The sequence below is a fragment of the Oncorhynchus gorbuscha genome, linkage group LG01, assembly GCF_021184085.1.
Source record: "Oncorhynchus gorbuscha isolate QuinsamMale2020 ecotype Even-year linkage group LG01, OgorEven_v1.0, whole genome shotgun sequence".
NCBI lineage: Eukaryota > Metazoa > Chordata > Actinopteri > Salmoniformes > Salmonidae > Oncorhynchus > Oncorhynchus gorbuscha.
Window position 1 is genome coordinate 43655209 of NC_060173.1, and position 20563 is coordinate 43675771.

General features: G+C 42.4%; 1 protein-coding gene across 3 annotated transcripts in view; it reads right to left on the reverse strand.

The window, feature by feature from the left end:
• Window positions 1–20563, reverse strand: part of LOC124038159 (cytosolic carboxypeptidase 4) — a 183397-nt gene that overhangs the window by 141515 nt on the left and 21319 nt on the right. For all 3 annotated transcript variants that reach the window (XM_046353684.1, XM_046353676.1, XM_046353694.1), the window contains exons 5-8: window positions 19703–19834; window positions 17795–17888; window positions 10637–10674; window positions 93–301 (exon numbers count right to left, since the gene is read on the reverse strand). In XM_046353684.1, the coding sequence (XP_046209640.1) occupies window positions 93–301; window positions 10637–10674; window positions 17795–17888; window positions 19703–19834 (473 nt within the window). The remainder of the gene's footprint in view (window positions 1–92; window positions 302–10636; window positions 10675–17794; window positions 17889–19702; window positions 19835–20563) is intronic.

The following is a 20563-nucleotide window of genomic DNA, read 5'->3' on the forward strand; positions in this document are numbered from 1 at the left end:
ACAAAGGATTAAAAAAAAGCAATTAAAGTAAGGGATATTAATTATGGCTTATAACAGTGACTGGTAGAATGTGAAGCTATGTGTAGGTATACCTGTGTGGTGTGGTAGAGGAGGCTGATGCCCCCCTGCGCCACCAGAGCGTCCCGGCCAGCGCTGCAGCGGGTGGTCTGGTGTAGACAGTGGAGCAGGGCCAGGCGGATGGGGATGGTCTCATGGTCCGGGTCCTTGTTATGCCAGTCCTCATACAGCTTCAACAGGGCAGACACGTAACCCTTAGCCACAGCGGCCCTGACATTGGCCCCTGAAAGAAAGATATGAAAATGGTTTAACAGTCTGAAGGCCTGGAGATAGAAGCTGTTTTTCAGTCTCTCTGTCCCAGCGTTGATGCACCTGTACTGACCTCGCCTTCTGGATGATAACGGGTTGAACAGGCTGTGGCTCGACCTACCTTTCCTTAGAGATCACTACTGTGGCCAAGGGTTACGTCTCTGCCCTGCTATATGACTACTGCTTTGTGGACATTGAAATGGTCATCACCACTAGGTACTCTACCCAGGGCCGTTTTAATGTGGGAGCTTATCGGGGCTAAAGGTCCTGGGCCCAGGCCAGTGGGGGGAGAATGCACATTTAAAAAAAATAAAGTATACACTACCTTTCAAAAGTTTGGGGACACTTAGAAATGTCCTTGTTTTTGAAAGAAAAACATTTTTCCCTCATTAAAATAACATCAAATTGATCAGAAATACAGTGTAGACATTGTTAATGTTGTAAATGACTATTGTAGCTGGAATATTTTATGGAATATCTACATAGGCGTACAGAGGCCCATGATCAGCAACCATCACTCCTGTCTTCCAATTTCACTTTGTGTTAGCTAATCCAAGTTTATCATTTTAAAGGCTAATTGATCATTAGAAAACCCTTTTGCAATTATGTTAGCACAGCTGAAAACTGTTATCCTGATTAAAGAAGCAATTAAACTGGCCTTCTTTAGACTAGTTGAGCATCTGGAGCATCAGCATTTGGGGGTTCGATTACAGGCTCAAAATTGCCAGAAACAAATACCTTTCTTCTGAAACTAGTCAGTCCATTCTTGTTCTGAGAAATGAAGACTATTCCATGCGAGAAATTGACAAGAAACTGAAGATCTCGTACAACGCTGTGCACTACTCCCTTCACAGAACAGTGCAAACAGACTCTCTAACCAGAATAGAAAGAGGAGTGGGAGGCCCCCGGTGCACAACTGAGCAAAAGGACAAGTACATTAGAGTGTCTAGTTTGAGAAACAGACGCCTCCCAAGTCCTCAACTGGCAGCTTCATTAAATAGTGCCAGTCCCTAAGTCAACGGTGAAGAGGCGACTTCTAGGCAGAGTTCCTCGATTGCAACACTCACCTCCGAGGTTTCCAAACTGCCTCTGGAAGCAACATTAGCACAAGAACAGTTAGTCGGGACCTTCCCGAAATGGGTTTCCATGGCCAAGCAGCCGCACACAATCCTAAGATCCCCATGCGCAATGCAAAATGTCGGCTGGAATGGTGTAAAGCTCGCCGCAATTGGAACCTGGAGCAGTGAAAACACGTTCTCTGGAATGATGAATCAAGCTTGGCCATCTGACCGACTAATCTGGGTTTAGCGGATGTCAGGAGAACACTACATGCCTGAATGCATAGTGCCAACTGTAAAGTTTGGTCGAGGAGGAATAATGGTCTGGGGCTGTTTTTCATGGTTCAGGCTAGGCCCCTTGGTTCCAGTGAAGGGAAATCTTAACGCTACAGTATACAATGACATTATGGACGATTCTGTGCTTCGAACTTTATGGCAACAGTTTTGGGAAGGCCCTTTCCTGCTTCAGCATGACAATGCCCCTGTGCACAAAGCGAGGTCCATACAGACATGGTTTGTTGAGATCGGTGTGGAAGAACTTGACTGACCTGCACAGAGCTGTGACCACAGCTCCATCGAACACCTTTGGGAGGAATTGGAAGACCGACTGTGAGCCAGGCCTAATCGCCCAACATCAGTGCCCGACCTTACTAATACACTTGTGGCTGAATGCAAGCAAGTCCCCGCAGCAATGTTCCAACATCTAGTGTTAAAGCAGCAAAGGGGGGACCAACTCCATATTAATGCCCATGATTTTGGAATGAGATGTTTGACCAGCAGGTGTCCACATATTTTTGGCAAGCTTCAGCACTCAGCGGTCCCGTTCTGTGAGCTTGTGTGGCCTACCACTTTGTGGCTGAGCCGTTGTTGCTTTTAGACTTATCGGCTTCACAATAACAGCACTTACAGCTGACCGGGGCAGCTCAAGCAGGGCAGAAATTTGACAAACTGACTGGTTGGAAAGGTGGCATCCTATGACGTTGCCACATTGATAGTCAGTGAGCTCTTCAGTAAGGCCATTCTACTGCCAATGTTCGTCTATGGAGATTGCATTGGCTGTGTGCTCGATTTGATACATCTGTCAGCAACAAGTGTGGCTAAAATAGCCAAATCAACTAATTTGATTATATACTGTTGTATATATAGTGTATTTTTATTTGTATTATTATTTATTTTGTCAGTTACCGATTGCCTATAGTCAGGAAGGCCGCAATTTCGGCAGCATGCGCACCAAATATACAGCTTGTAGCATTGTGCCCATAGACATAGTCCATGGAAGGATTTTGGAACCTCTCACTTTGAGTGTTTGAGTGTTAAACTCATGGGTATGATAGCAATAGCTGCCAGTCCTAACTTCAATGGGAACTGTCATCTATACATTACTTTTCTATGTTTGATTGTGGCTGTCTGTTTGCCTTTTGCAAATGTTTAAATGCAGACATTGTTGGCGAACAGCAGCACTGTTTTTCAAAGTAGCTCATCGTGAAATAGGCTATTGCCAAGAGGAGCACATCGGCCATCACCGTGAGTAGTATCCTGCAGTATGGCTTCATCTTCATCGTTGGGTGAATCAGTGTGCCACTGGAACTTGTATTTAGTAGCCTACTGTAGCCTATAATATATATATTACCTCCTAATATTCTACAATCTGTATGTCACCACATTGGACTGGGCTGTTGTTTGTTTGAATTCAAGACCAGATTGAACTCAGTTTGTCAGTGTCAGTGTAGCCACTCATTCCGGTCAGTATGTGGAAATAAAAAAGATTCAGCTAATGCTTTCTGTCATGACCCTGCAAACAAATGTTCCCCATGTGTGGAAATGCTAAAAACACTTCTGCTCAACTGTAGCCTATGCCACATCACAAATGTTATTATGGCTTTATTATAAAGGACCTTTTTGTGGGGGCTCACTTTAATCATGTTTACATTCTGTATTACCCACTTCATATGTATATACTGTATTCTAGTCAAGTCTCATCCTATATAACTACTGCTGTACACACCTTTTCTCTTCATATACTGTCCATCATTTCTATACACTCTAATTAAATATATATATATATTAGTGTAGATGAAGGAGAGGAGACAAGTTAAAGAAGGATTTTTATGCCTTGAGACAATTGAGACATGGATTGTGTATGTGTGCCATTCAGAGGGTGAATGGGAAAGACAAAATAGTGAAGTACCTTTGAACGCGGTATGGTAGTAGGTACCAGGTGCTCTGGTTTGTGTCAAGAACTGCAACACTGCTGGGTTTTTCACACTCAACAGTTTCCCGTGTGTATCAAGAATTGTCCACCACCCAAAGGGCATCCAGCCAACTTGACACAACTGTGGGAAGTATTAAAATCAACAAAACCAGCATCCATGTGGAAAATTTTGGACACCTTGTAGAGTCCATGCCCTGACGAATTGAAACTGTTCTGAGGGCGAAAGGAGGGGGGTGCAACTCAATATTAGGAAGGTGTTCTTAATGTTTTGTGCAGTGTTTACTCTGGACTCTGACATTGCACATTCTGATAATTATTATGTGTGTATGGTCATTGTATTGCTTGATATTAGTGTACTGTTGGAGCTAGAAACACAAGCATTTCTGATAATTATTATGTGTGTATTGTCATTGTATTGCTTGATATTAGTGTACTGTTGGAGCTAGAAACACAAGCATTTCTGATAATTATTATGTGTGTATTGTCATTGTATTGCTTGATATCAGTGTACTGTTGGAGCTAGAAACACAAGCATTTCTGATAATTATTATGTGTGTATTGTCATTGTATTGCTTGATATTAGTGTACTGTTGGAGCTAGAAACACAAGCATTTCTGATAATTATCATGTGTGTATTGTCATTGTATTGCTTGATATTAGTGTACTGTTGGAGCTAGAAACACAAGCATTTCTGATAATTATTATGTGTGTATTGTCATTGTATTGCTTGATATTAGTGTACTGTTGGAGCTAGAAACACAAGCATTTCTGATAATTATTATGTGTGTATTGTCATTGTATTGCTTGATATTAGTGTACTGTTGGAGCTAGAAACACAAGCATTTCTGATAATTATTATGTGTGTATTGTCATTGTATTGCTTGATATTAGTGTACTGTTGGAGCTAGAAACACAAGCATTTCTGATAATTATTATGTGTGTATTGTCATTGTATTGCTTGATATTAGTGTACTGTTGGAGCTAGAAACACAAGCATTTCTGATAATTATTATGTGTGTATTGTCATTGTATTGCTTGATATTAGTGTACTGTTGGAGCTAGAAACACAAGCATTTCTGATAATTATTATGTGTGTATTGTTATTGTATTGCTTGATATCAGTGTACTGTTGGAGCTAGAAACACAAGCATTTCTGATAATTATTATGTGTGTATTGTTATTGTATTGCTTGATATTAGTGTACTGTTGGAGCTAGAAACACAAGCATTTCTGATAATTATTATGTGTGTATTGTTATTGTATTGCTTGATATCAGTGTACTGTTGGAGCTAGAAACACAAGCATTTCTGATAATTATTATGTGTGTATTGTTATTGTATTGCTTGATATTAGTGTACTGTTGGAGCTAGAAACACAAGCATTTCGCTAGACATGGGATGACGTCTGAAAATCTGTGTAAGCGACCAATACATTTAGATTAGATTTATTTAAATACAGTGCATTCGGAAAGTATTCCGACTCCTTCCCCTTTTCCACATTTTATTAGGTTACAGCCTTTTTCTAAAATGGATAAATAATTTTTATCCTTCATCATTCTACGCACAATACCAGATAATGACAAAGCGAAAACAGGTTGGTAGAATATTTCGCAAATGTATAAAAAAAAAACTGAAATACCTTGTTTACATAAGTATTCAAAACCTATGCTATGAGACTTGAAATTGAGCTCAAGTGCATCCTGTTTCCATTGACCATCCTTGAGGTGTTTCTACAACTGGATTGGATTCCACCTGGGGCAAATTCAATTGATTGGACATGATTTGGAAAGGCACACACCTGTCTATGTAAGGTCCTACGGTTGACAGTGCATGTCAGAGATAAAAACCAAGCCATGAGGTCAAAGGAATTGTCCGTAGACCTCCGTGACAGCAATGTGTCGAGGCACAGATCTGTAGCATTGACGGTACCCACGAACACAGTGGCCTCCATCATTATTAAACGCAAGAAGTTTGGAATCACCAAACTCTTCCTATTACTGGCTGCCTAGCCAAACTGAGCAATCGGGGGAGAAGGGCCTTGGTCGGGGAGGTGACCAACAACACAATGGTCACTCTGACAGAGCTCCAGAGTTCCTCTGTGGAGAGGGGAGAACCTTCCAGAAGGATAACCATCTCTGCAGCACTCCACCAGCACTCTGCAGCACTCCACTTTAAGCTAGAGTGGCCAGACGGAAGCCACTCCTCAGTAAATGGCACATGACAGCCCGCTTGGAGTTTGCCAAAAGGCACCTAAACATTCTCAGACCATGAGAAACAAGATTCTCTGGTCTGATGAAACCAAGATTGAACTATTTGGGCTGAATGCCAGGCCTGAAATCTGGCACCATTCCTACGGTGAAGCATGGTGGTGGCAGAATCATGCTGTGGGGATGTTTTTCAGAGGCAGGGACTGTGAGACTAGTCAGGATCGAGGGAAAGATGAACGGAACAATGTACAGAGAGACCCTTGATGAAAACCTGATCCAGAGTGCTCAGGACCTCAGACTGGGGCGAAAGTTCACCTTCCAACAGGACAATGACCCTAAGCACAAAGACATGGCAACGCAGGAGTGGCTTCGGGACAAGTCTCTGAATGTCCTTGAATGGCCCAGCCAGAGCTCGGACTTGAACCCGATCAAACATCTCTGGAGAGACCTGAAAATAGCTGTTCAGCAACGCTCCCCATCCAACCTGACAGAGCTTGAGAGAATTTGCAGAGAAGAATGGAAGAAACTCCCAAAATACAGGTGTGCCAAGCTTGTAGCTTCATACCCAAGAAGACTCAAGGCTGTAATCGCTGCCAAAGGTGTTCAACAAAGTTCTGGGTAAAAGGTCTGAATACTTATATAAATGTGATATTTCTGGGGTTTTATTTTAAACATTTGCAAAATGTAATTATGGGGTATTGTGTGTAGATTGATGAGGGGGGGGGGGGACAATTGAATCCGTTTCAGAATAAGGCTGTAAACGTAACAAAATGTGGAGAAAGTCAAGGGGTCTGACTACTTTCCGAATGCACTGTAGTTGTACTATAGTATATATTTATTGAGCAGCTATGCTTAACAATGCATTCTTGGCCTATTTATCAAGCCCACTGCGGTAATGTCAAGGATCTTGATCCTATGGCCAATGAGTGTTATTACTTTGACATAGAGAGCTGTCTTTCTTGGAAGATGTAGAATACTGCATAACACACAGCGTGAGATGTCATGGTTGGAAAAATACATACTATTGCATTCAGTATCTGCAGGGTAAGCTTTTATCACAGCTCTCTAGAGACAGTAACATTTTTCTACCTGGTTTAATAGCAGTAGAAACACCCAAGTGTCCTCATTTCCAGCCTCATTACAATGAAACACAACAGAATGAAATAAACTTGAAACGTGAAGCACTTCCTCCTGTTGGCATCACTTAACTACCTCTCTGAAGCCCCTCTACTTCTCTTCAGTTATAATTTGGCAAGGCCTAACAGAAGGCAAAAACATAGTATCCATCATATGTCCTCCAGATCGGCTTGACTGCTAAATGGATTCAAAGTATTGAGGGAGTTTGAAAACCTATTTTCAAATATTTATTCACACGTGACCTTTGCATCAATTTAGGTATTAGACACCACCTTAGTGTTATAGAAAAAGCTGTGTTGCATTTCCATTTCGTCTCTTGTCTGTTTACTCTCTAGGTCTGGGTACATGTTCACTACAAGCAGCTGTATTAGCTATTCATATTCAAATTGACGCCGGCTGGCGCTTTTTTCCTCCGTGTCATGCTTCACCGTGCTTTTATTCAAATAACACAATAAGAGCACGCATCATCTTGGCACTGAGAGGCCAAATGAACAATAGTATAATGAACTGATGTGTCGACGTCCGATTAAACCACATGGCGTTCGATGTCATAATGATGCATTTTTGGGGGGAGAATAGATGTGGAATGCAGGAAGACTGCTTCAAAAGGGATGAGATGAGAAACTCAGTGAGACGAGGGCAGTTTGTGTTACAATGCGTGTAGGCTCCGTGACGATAGCACTGGGCAGAACAACTCATTAAGATGAAGAATATGCTAAGAAGTCCAACTGGTATGATAATTAAGGTCTAGTGAGTGCTACAACAGCTACATGATTGAAGGAAAGACTGTTAGTCTAGCCAGCACTTGTGGAATGAACATTTATTAGTCATATAAGTTTAAAGGCACAAGCTATATAGCAACACTCTGGCTTTGTTTAGTTACTGTAGCTAGCTGAGTGTTCAGTCTGGATGGTATAAACAGGAGCATAAGTACATCTACTATTCACAATGGCCGTGAGCCTTTCTACTGTTCGGTGAAGGGGAGGAAAATGTGTATACTCCCATTGACACAGCTTGCTGATCTTATAACAGAATGCATCCTTGTATCTGATGAGGAAACTGGGGCCTGGCCAATACCAATGCCAGAGCCAGAGCTACACTGATAGAGAATCTACAGTGCCACTGCAGTAGTCCACAGAGGACTGAGCTAGCGTTGAAGGTCAACCTGACATGGGTACTGTGACGTATGCTGGACTGGGGCAGCATGGGAAGTGCTCAAGTGCATCTCCCCACTACAGTGTCTGACAGATGATCACAGGAGATGGAGTGTAGCATGAGTATGGAAACAAATGAGAAAGGACTGGGGATTCTCTCACTAGTGCAAGAGCTCCCCTCTCTCTCTCTGTATCTCACTCTGGCGAGCAGGTAGCCTAGCAGCTAAGAGCTTTGGGACAGTTAACCAAAAGGTTGTGGGTTCAAATCCCTAAGTCAGCAAAGGTGGACAAATGTTTTGTTCTACCCTTGAGCAAGGCAGCTAACCCTGAACAACAACAGCTCCCTGGGTGAAAATGATGTAGAGTAAGGCAGGCTTCACACCTCTCTGATTCAGAGGGGTTGGGTTAAATGTGGAAGACACATTTCAGTTGTGCAACTGACTAGGTATCCCCTTTCCAACTCTCTCTCTCCCTCCTATCACCTCGATCTAGCCCTCTGCCAAACACAGCTTTCTGAAATGTTTTTTCTTTGCTCTCCCATGGGACAAGAGATCCACTTGGGGTGAAATGCATGCAGATGTATAGGAGCGGATAGGTAGGTACTGCATACAACAAAGCTAATTCACATAACTCCAATCACAGCCACAGGGACAGGTATTTATGCAAGCAATATGTCTTGCTGTAGGCCTATCTCATTATCCTAGAAAGGTTTATAAAAGGTTTGGTTTTCTAATCCTATGGGGAGAGTATCATTTGGATTGAGATACTGTGTCCTAACAGCTATCCAGAGATACTACATCAACATATAGAGTATGCGTTAGAGTTGAAGCAGCTCAAACCTATTTGAAATGGTAAAACATTGAAAATAAAGCTGGGGGGAAAAAATGCAAAAAATGTATCTGGGACTTTCCTTTTCACATGTCAAGCCATCTTTTGATAAAGAAACATAATCTAGCCTACGACAACTAAATGTGTAGCACTGAATTAAAATGCACAGCCAACTGATCGTCAAACCATACAAGGAAGAAGGAGGTGAAATGTTCGATGGTTATCGACTACCTCTGACATCCCCCTTGAGAGAACAGGAAACCAGGAAAGTCAACAAAAAAAACATCACAAAGCGTAATAAAGCTCCCTGTGGACTGCATAGACAAAGAGCAGCGACTGCACACTGGAAATTGCTGCTGAATGAAAGAGAATTAATTGCACCATCCCCGCCTAGGCGCACATCTTTAAAATAGGCTTCAGAGAGAACCAGGAGCCTAATGTTATTCACAAGTAGAATCGTTCAGCAACTGCAGTGCATCAACAGGTGCAGAGCCTGTATACACAAAGAGAGAGCTGAGGAGCTGAGTGAGGCACAGAGTCACACTGCCACCCACAGGTAGACCAGAACACCTCTCCCTGGCTGTTAGAACAGCTCAGAGCTGAGCAACCTCTCCCTGGCAGATTAATAGCTGAGCTTGTGTGTTTTTCATGCCTTTACGCACTTTGAATGACCAGAGAAAACAGAATCTTCATTTTGTTGGAGGGGGGGGATGCTTCCCTCGATGATTAAAGGAAATAACGGTTCTGTTAAAGCACACAGGGAGTAATATTAAAGTGATTTTTAACATTTACCACAATATCAATAGCTAATATAGCTTGTGTTATGAGCAAATATCCAATGAGGGAGATGTGATATTAAATCAGTGTCTGACAAGCTGTAAAGTTGTGGAGAACCTCTGTGTAATCATGCCATACTGACTGTGATTGTGTTTCAACTGAGTGAATCCGACTGGGAAGGGGTGCAAGACATCAAATCAATTCAATCATTTCATGAAGATGATCACTCGGAGGGCTAACACAGACATGGAGATTGGATGTGCACTATTATCACCCAAGAAGATGTGAGCTAAGTGAAAATGAATAAGACTTCATTTTGATCCCAATAGCATTGCTTGTCATATATGCATATTTCACCAATGCCTCTGCTAGCAGAATTGCTAAAACTGGTAATACATTTCATATCCATATTCAAGCCCCAGTCATAAAACAACTTCTTGGGTACTACAGAAGAACAGTCTCCTGTGTGCTCATTTGAAAAAGTAAATTGCCTGGAATATTATCACAATTATGTACAAAATGGCACTGAGCTAATTCACAGCTGGCTTCCCTATATCACTAAACCATATTTTGTGTATACGCTTCTATGCCTGCATAACATCAATAGTTATAAAACAACAATGGCTCGTAAACAGACTCGATAAAATGACCACGTTTGACCAGTTAATTAAGGGGTTTGATATCGAGAGAATAGATTCATTGTGTGGTCAAAACAAAGCCTGTGGCACAGACCATCTGACTCATTACCCGGCTGGAGTCGAAGCTATCCAACACAAAATGCCACTCAATATTCCTCCCCATTATGATCCTGATTACTCCCATGGCCTTGAACTAGATCATCTGAGACAGCCAATAGCACAGTGGATTGGGATAGAACTATTCCAGACTGCTAGTATGGAAGGTAAGAGTTTATAAAGAGGGGCTGCAGAATACTTACTTGAACATAAAAGTGCTGCCAGTGCATCGATTGCTGCCCTGTGAAAGAAAAGAGAAGTCATTTTACATACAACAGTGATTAAGGGCCTGCTCTCCTTCTGCAGAATAAAACCAAGAAGATGGGCACCTCTCCAATATCCCAGTCAGCATTTTATAGTTTACATAAGCACAGAGGCACCTGCTTTAGTAATGTCGAAATCCCTGTCACTGCAATCATAAGCATTTATTACCAGCAACAGAACTGCTGATTCAGGGTTGCAGACATATATTCTGCCACAACAGTGTGAACATAGATTAATTATGAATGTGGTTCTCTCTACATCCACATAAATCCTAACGTATAGCCCCCTGAATTAGGATGATGCAGTGGTGTGTTCTGTTGATCTAGAGCTGAGGTGAAGGGCATAAACAAGCCACACAAACAGTGTTGCATGTCGTCGCTGGGACACAGGAAATGTCATGCCAGCCAATTGTTGTCTGTTGATTGTCTTTGATCCACATTAAGAGGACACGTCTCCTGTGACATGTTCCATTATTAAGGATCAACAGTGTGTGCTTCCCCTCTGATGAGTCCACATCAATGCCATTCACACAGTGTGTCATATGTAGCCTATTAAATGAATCAGTTACCATGCTCTCAGTTTTCCTAATACGCCACACCGTCTCCCTGTCTCAGACTCAAACTGAAACAGTTTAACACAGGCACCTAACAGTGCTGTATATTAAAGAGCCCGTGGGGATATCTGATCGGAGCGGTGAAAACGAATTATCCGGGCGATTTCTTCTACCTCGAAATCACATGAAAAATGGGACTAATTTCAGCCTGTTTGAACAGGGGTCATAATAAAGTTGTTCCTCACAGCTGTGGCTGTTGTTGTTTCTACAGGGAATACAACATGCCTCTGGACAGATCCATGATCACACACACACACAGAGGTGATCCTCAGAGGGGGAGAGAGTCTCGTTAATTTTGTCCTTGAAAAGCTTCTTGGTCATATTAAGGCTTAGCTCATAGCCAAAGGTTAGCCCTGCGGATCGCCTCTCATCAACTACAGCTTGTTGTGTTGAAACCCAGCTGGCTGTGACATTGTCAGCCTTCAGTAATGTGGTTGCCATGCAGCCATACAGCACTGGGGCTCTCCCTATGGGTAATAAGTGCTTATTGTGCACAGTCAACACTATAGGCAACAAAAAGGGAAATCTGGATGTATTGCGTTTTCCATACCATGTTGGGGAAAGGCTATGAGGCCCAGTTCACTACATACTTGACTGATAAGCTTCTTCCTATTCCAACATGTGAACAAATAATTACATGTGTCAGAATTCCCATCAGAATCCAAGCTGGGAGCAGGGATCTCTGGTGCTGTTGATAGCAGGCACTACTAACAAATGTGTGCGTGTCTGGGTGCGTGTGACTGTCGCTTGTGTGCCTGTGTTTGTGCTTGGCCTGCGTGTGTTCGCTTGCATGTGTATGTGTTTGACTGTGTGCGTTAGTGTTTGCAAAGTATTATAACATTATGTCAAATTGAGTGAGAACGTCAGGTGTTGAAACCCCCCCCCCCCCTGCAGCCAAAGGCGGTGACAATTTACTTTCCATTTTACTTTGCACAGAAAGAGACTGCCAATACATATGCTCCCTGCCGTGATCCAACTCCATTAAACATGAGTAACCTACTTCCCTCTAAATGAGCTGCAGTGGAAAGTTTTGATGAATGCAGGTTCAGCAAGTTCCTCCTCTGCCCGGCGGACTCTCGCTTTAAGGCACACATTTAATTACAAACCTGAGCCAGGCAAACGTATGCAAATTGTTCAATTTGTGCAGACACGAAAAAGGTTTCGCTTTTTCAGGGATTCAGTTTTTAGAAAATGTAAAACCTCTCTTGCTCATAGAGGGTAAAACTATTTTGATATAAGACAAAAATGATGTTTGAATCTATAAGCAACAACACACCTTCTGTTTTGGGCTCTTGGCTTCACGGTGGCACCACAGTAGGCCCATGCACTTTAGCAGTACTCCTGAGTGAGGCTATACTTTGTTAACTCATAAGACACAGTTAGCGTAGATAAATTAGGAATTGAACTGTCCAAGTATACTATACTCAAACGTATGTATAGTACGCAAGTTCATGTTGAAATTAAGTGGTGGTCCATAGTCTGCAGTCATGCAAAGTGATGACAGAGTGAGTGATTTTATAGCAGTATCTGTGAACTAGACCCACTGGGCGCACACTGGTTTAATCAATGTGGTTTCAACGTAATTGGTCAAAATATTGTGATGTGGGGCGGCAGGTAGGCTAGTGGTTAAGAGTGTTGGGCCAGTAAGCGAAAGGTTGTTGGTTTGAATCCCTGAGCAGACTAGGTCAAATATCTGCAGATATCCCCTTGGACAAGGCACTTAACCCTAATTACTATTGTAAGTCATTCTGGATAAGATGACAATACATTGGATTTGTTAAGGAGCCTGTTGGTCCTAGGCTTAGCGCTCCGGTACCGTAGATTAAGGGGAGAAGAAAGGATAAAGAAGGATTTTTAAGCATTGAGATGTAGGTTGTGTATCTTTGCAAATCAAAGGGTGAATGGACAAGATAAAAGATTTAAGTTCCTTTGAACTGGATATGGTAGTACGTAACAGGCGCACTGGTTTGAGTGTGTTAAGAACTGCAAAGGTGCTGGGTTTTTCACACTCAACAGTTTCCCTGTGTGTTTCAAGAATGGTCCACCACCCAAAAGACATCCAGCCAACTTGACATAACTGTGGGAAGCATTGTAGTCAACATGGCCAGCATCCCTGTGGAACGCTTCCGACACCTTGTAGAGTCCATGCCCCAACGAATTGAGGCTGTTCTGAGGGCAAAAGGGGTGCAACTCAATATTAGCAAGGTGTTCCTAATGTTTTGTACGCTCAGTGTATATTGGGTGATTGAAATTATTTTGTCATTTGATATTTGATTAGGCATATTTTATTTGACCTTGGTTCAATGCTGACAATAAAACGGTATTTTTCAATCAACAGCATTGTTTCAACATCATGCCATAAACCCAAATAAAGATTGAAGTAATAAAAAGTGTCGATAGATTCCTGCCTGAACAGTGACTCCTACTGGTATACGAGGGGTAATACACTGCAGTGAGAACAAGTCTATCATCCAGATGCCTACCTCTAAGTATCAAATCAAATCCAATTTTATTGGTCACATACACTTGGTTAGCAGATGTTAATGCGAGTGTAGCGAAATGCTTTTGCTTCTAGTTCCAACTACGCAGTAAAATCTAATAAGTAATCTAACAAATTCACAACAACTACCTTATACACACAAATACACACAAATGTAAAGTGATGAATAAGAATATGTACATATAAGGATTGGATGGATGAGTGATGGCGTGCTGCATAGGCAAACTGCAGTAGATGGTGTAGAATACAGTATATGCATATGTGATGAGTAATGTAAGATATGTAAACATTATTAAAGTGACATTAATTAAAGTGACTAGTGATACCTTTATTAAGTTTGTTTATTTAAGTGGCCATAGATTTGAGTCTGTATGTTGGCAGCAGCCTCTCTATGTTAGTGATGGTTGTTTAAAAGTATGATGGCCTTGAGATAGAAGTTGTTTTTCAGCCTCTCGGTCCCAGCTTTGATGCACCTGTACTGACCTCGCCTTCTGGATGATAGCGGGGTGAACAGGCAGTGGCTCGGGTGGCTGTTGTCCTTGATGATCTTTTTGGCCTTCCTGTGACATCGGGTGGTGTTGGTGTCCTGGAGGGCAGGTAGTTTGCCCCCGGTGATGCGTTGTGCACACCGCACTACCCTCTGGAGAGCCTTGAGGTTGAGGGCAGTGCAATTTCCATACCAGGCAGTCATACAGCCCGACAGGATGCTCTCAATTGTGCATCTGTAAGTTGTGAGGGTTTTAGATGACCAAATTTCCTCAGCCTCCTGAGATTGAAGTGGCGCTGTTGCGCCTTCTTCACCACACTGTCTGTGTCGGTGGACCATTTCAGTTTATCTGTGATGTGTACACAGATGAACTTAAAACGTTCCACCTTCTCCACTGCTGTCCCGTCGATGTGGATGGGGGGGTGCTCCCTCTGCTGTTTCCTGAAGTCCACGATCATCTCCTTTGTTTTGTTGGCATTGAGTGAGTGGTTATTTTCCTGACACCACACTCTGAGGGCCCTCACCTCCTCCCTGTAGGTTGTCTCTCCGTTGTTAGTAACCAGGCCTACCACTGTAGTGTCGTGTGCAAACGTGATGATTGTGTTGGAAGCGTGCATGGCCATGCAGTCATGGGTGAACAGGGAGTACAGGAGAGGGCTGAGAACACACCCTTGTGGGGCCCCAGTGTTGAGGATTAGCGGGGTGGAGATGTTGTTTCCTACCTTCACCACCTGGGGGCGGCCCGTCAAAAAGTCCAGGACACAGTTGCACAGGGTGGGGTTGAGACCCAGGGCTCAAGCTTAATGATGAGTTTGGAGGGTACTATGGTGTTAAATGCTGAGCTGTTGTCAATGAACAGCATTCTTACATAGGTATTCCTCTTGTCCAGATGGGATAGGACAGTGTGCAGTATGATGGCGATTGCATCGTCAGTGGACCTATTGGGGCGGTAAGCAAATTGGATTGGGTCTAGGGTATTAGGTAGGGTGGAGGTGATATGGTCCTTGACTAGTCTCTCAAAGCACTTTATGATGACAAAAGTGAGTGCAATTGGGTGATAGTAATTTAGTTCAGTTACCTTAGCTTTCTTGGGAACAGGAACAATGGTGGCAATATTGAAGCATGTGGGGAAAACAGACTGGGATAGGAATTGGATGAATATGTCCGTAAACACACCAGCCAGCTGGTCTGCGCATGTTCTGAGGATGCAGCTATGTATGCCGTCTGGGCCGGCAGCCTTGCGAGGGTTAACACGTTTAAATGTTTTACTCACGTTGGCCACGGAGAAGGAGAACCCACAGGCTTTGGTAGCGGGCCGTGTCAGTGACACTGTATTGTCCTCAAAGCAAGCAAAAAAAGTTGTTTAATTTGTCTGGGAGCTAGACATCGGTGTCCGTGACGGGGCTGGTTTTCCTTTTGTAATCCGTGATTGACTGTAGACCCTGCCACATACATGTTTTAGCCATAGAATTGCGCCTCTACTTTGTCTCTATACTGACGGCTTGTTTGATTGCCTTGCAGAGGGAATAGCTGCACTGTTTGTATTCGGTCCTGTTTACGGTGGCCTTGCCATGACTAAAAGTGGTGGTTTGCGCTTTCAGTTTTGTGCAAATGCTGCCATCAATCCACGGTTTCTGGTTAGGGAAGGTTTTAATGGACACAGAGGGTGTGACATCTCCGATGCACTCGCTAATAAACTCTCTCACCAAGTCAGCGTATACATCAATGTTAGCGTCTTAGGCTATCCGGAACACATCCCAGTCAACGTGATGGAAGCAATCTTGAAGCATGGAATCCGATTGGTCAGACCAGCTTTGTATTGACATGAGCATGGGAGTTTCCTGTTTTAGTTTCTGTCTATAGGCTGGGAGGAACAAAACGGAGTCATGGTCAGATTTGCCGAAGGCAGGGCGGGGGAGGGCTTTGTATGTGTCGCGGAAGTTCGAGTGGCAATGATCCAGAAAGCTACCAGCTCTTGTCGCGCATTCGATATGCTGATAGAATTTAGGAAGTATGGTTCTTAGGTTAGCATTGTTAAAATCCCCAGCTACAATAATGCAGCCTCAGCATGTATGGTTTCCAGTTTACTAGAGTCTAGTGAAGTTCTTTCAGGGCTGACGAGGGATCTGCTTGGGGGGGATATACACGGCTGTGACTATAATCGAAGATAATTATCTTGGAAGATAATGCGGTCGGCATTTGATTGTAAGGAGTTCTAGGTTGTGTGAACAAAAGGACTTGAGTTCCTGTATGTTATTGTGATTACACCATGAGCCGTCAATCATAAGGCATACTCCCCCGCCCTTCTTCTTACCAGAGAGATGTTTATTTCTGATGGTGCGATCCGTGAAGAAACCGGGTGGCTGTACCGACTGTACTGACAACATATCCCGAGTGAGCCATGTTTCCGTGAAACAGAGAATGTTACAATCTCTGACGTCTCTCTGGAAGGCAACTCGTGCCCTAATTTTGTGCATCTTGTTATCTAGAGATTGGACAGTAATATGCTCCGAATCGGTGGATGGTGTGCTCGCCTTCTGAGTCTGACCAGTAGACGGCTCCGTCTGCCTCTCATGCAGCGACCGCATTGTTTTGGATCGGCCTCTGGAATAAGATTGCATGTCCAGGGTGGAGGTCTGAACAAAGGATCCACTTCAGAAAGACTTATCCCTGTTCGTAATGATGGTAAGTTGACATCGCTTTTATATCCAATAGTTCTTCCCGGCTGTATGTAATAACACTTGAGAACTTCTGGGCTAACAATGTAAGAAATAATACATTTAAAAAAAATAATAACTGCATAGTTTTCTAAGGAACTGAAGCAAGTACCATGCTCAGCTTTGGAAACAAACTGCGCTCGATTCAGCTGAGCTATCATGTCAACACATTTAGACATTGATTAGCTTCCATACAATTTTGCATCTCCTACCTAAATAAATTTGAATCATTTAAAGTACTTCCTATAACTTTTCTTAAACAATCTACATGTGAAAGTACATTTGGAATTAAGTTGCATTTATGAAAGCTACATTGACATCTGATTTACTGTCATTCATCCATGGTTGATTGGATCTTCGGAAGATTAGAAGTAGTGACCATTAGCCTTATAAATAGAATGCCAAATACATGATATTATTAATAAAATTTTACCTTGAGTAAATCTTCAATAAACATTACACCTCTCCTGCGACAATCATTTATTAGGCCAAAGCCTATTGATAAGGACACTAAGATTGTTAAATATTGCCTAACCACAGAGAATAATTTACAGCACTTCAGGAGAACTTATGGTTAAATCTTGGGCTATAAATCATATAGAGCGCAGTATTTGATTCACCCAGCACTTGGTTAGTCTCATTTTCAGTGCGATCTGATCCGTCCGTGATATGTGTAGTGCTTAGAGAATGCAACGGTGGGTATACTGTAGAGCTCTGGCTGTAGCTGTGGCATGTCTCTGGCACAGCCAATGACAGGTGGACATGATATACGATACTCACTTGACGGTACGTTTGTGCCTCGTAGTGTGAGGGGGTATCAGTCTGAATATAACGTCCAGGCCTCGGTTTTGTCCCAGCAGCGTAGCTGTGGTGACTGAAAGAAATAGAAATGCCATTGATAATTGCGTTCAATGGCTAGTGCTAATTCATGACGTTTCTCCTTGTCCAATTCCTTACGAGTCCAGAGTGGAAATCTACTGGCTTCATGGGAATTTCAAGAGACTTCAACTTCAACCAAAATTCTAACTTCCACCACATCATTTAGGTTTGCTTACTGACAAAACTTTTCTATTTACAGCGCCTACTGAAAGTCTACACACCCCTTGCAGAATCTTCCCACTGGGCACGGATGTCAGTTCATCGTCCAGTTTGGATTTACATTTGGTTGTCGACAAACGTGGATTCAAAGTGAAATCAACCGAAAATGTCACCTCGCCATTGGATTTAGGTTACAAGTTGGTTCAGCATAAACACATTGAATCTTTGGGTTGAAACAACATTGATTCAACCAGTTTTTGCCGAGTGTGTTCACATTTTGCTGCCTTAAAATGTTATCAAAAAAGAGATGAAATGGTTTTCTTTTTTCCTATCAATCTGCACAACCTAGTCCACATTTTCAAACTGAAAGTAAAATTATATAATGTTTCCAAATGATTAAGAAATACAAAATGAGGATGTTTTCACAGCCCAGAGTTAATACTTAGTGGGAGCACCATTACAGCTGAGATTCATTCTGTAGGCCTATGCCCTTTACCAGTACTACGAAGACACTACAGCCTCTCCTGAGTGAGACTCTTAGGGCATCATCTGTCCATTGTTTTTGCTAAATTGCTCAAGCTCTGTACATTTGGTTGGGAATAAGCGATGGGCAGCAAACCTTGTCTCTGATTTTCAGCTAATTTAAGTCAGGACTGAGTTGAGACCACTCTGGAAAACTCAACACCTCTTGGAAAGCCATTCTGGTGTGTCTTTGGCATGAACATTTGTGTAATTGTCTTGCTGAAAAATTAAACTCTATCCCAGGGTTTCAAAAGACTGAGGCTAGTCTTCCTTGATCTTTTTACTGGGCTTTGCTCCTTCCATATTTATTTAGATCGTGAAAAGCTCCCCAGTCCCTGCCAATGACAAGCATACCCGTAACATGATGCTGCCACCATAATACTGAAAAAATACATATATCAATCATTAAATTCCCAACCAAATGTACTGAGCTTGAGCAATTTTGATGAATAAAAGGACATATGTTGCCTTAAGAGTTCAATTCTGACGAGAGTTCAATTCTAACAAGAGTCCAATTCGAACAAGAGTCCAATTAAAAATGACTCACAGCTACAATGGCTGCCAATAGTGCTTCCACCAAGTGTTACCCCTGGGGTGTGAAGACACACGCAATCAATAGTTCCTCCTTTTATATATTGTAGTAATTTGGAAAATGTCCTATAATTTTTATTTCACTTTGGATTAGGCTGGGTAGATCGATAGGGGAAAAACTCTAATTGAATCCCTTTCATAATTACATTTTAAGGCAGCAAAATTGGAAGATTGTGGAGAGTCTGGACTTTCACCAGTGACAGTATAAGCGACTCACTGACAGTTTACAGTCATCATCAAAATCAGACCTTGTGACCATGTTGTTTCATCATTTCACATTTCACTGGTCAATATTTGGATACAGTATGGTTTCATTAAATCGTAATTACTATCCTAAATGAAGGGCACCAGCACATCTACACTCAAGTCAAATATGTGGCGCCTCTTCAGAATGTAGACCTCCTCCATACTCCCTGAACTCACTGAGTCCCATAGAGATCTTTCTATTAATTCTGGATACTGTTGACATTGAGAGTAAATCACAAACCAGACAAAGCAGTGAAGTGTGATTGAAGCTTTAAGGGTTTATTGACCTACCAGAGGAGCAGAAAACCTGGAGGACCCAAAGGCAGGCTGCCGTCCTCCTGGTGTGTTTTACATTCTGTTTCAGCAGAGTCAGAGTTGGCAGCACAGCCTCCGCCTTCTCTGCCTTCATCCCAATACGACGGTCTGATCGAGACACACATAACACCACAGACAAGCAATCGGTAACCCTCAGATCTAATGATAACTGACCACCCACTGACACTGTTTACACCAGTGCAAATGTTTGCACAGTTATTTTTCAGAGAAAATGAAATATTCTATGAGGTAGAAAAACAGATCAAATGAAGATAAAGATTTGATTAGTATAATTAAAACAGTTGTAGGCCTATGTGGTTTGCTTATTTTATCCGCCACTTAAAATAACAAGAAAACACTTCTCATTGTGAATCACCATAATGAAATGAATTCATGAATAAAAGCTGCTTGGGCACACGAGGACAATATTTTCACTGAATGATATGCAATCCAAATACGCTATTAGATTGTCTATCTGCTTGAATGATTTCTCACTGCTTTTACACATGTGAATTGCCTGGCGGTTTGTGGAGTGGAATAGATCTGGTATGATTTTCTACTAATCACTGACACACAACCATGCTTAACCAGGCACAAAAATCCTAGTTTATGATACAATATTACAGCAATTACAGTGGAAAAACCACTTAGACCAACGTTCAAACGCGTCACTGGCTTTATTGGATATTGCATCAACATTCAAAGCTGGCGTTTTAGTGATCGGAGGACACCCGTTAAATGTGAAGAGTCCAGTCATAGGCACCCATTAGATGACTGACTGTACTATGCTCTGTAGAGAAGAGAGAAAAGGCTCACCGGGCCCTGAAGTAAAGGGTA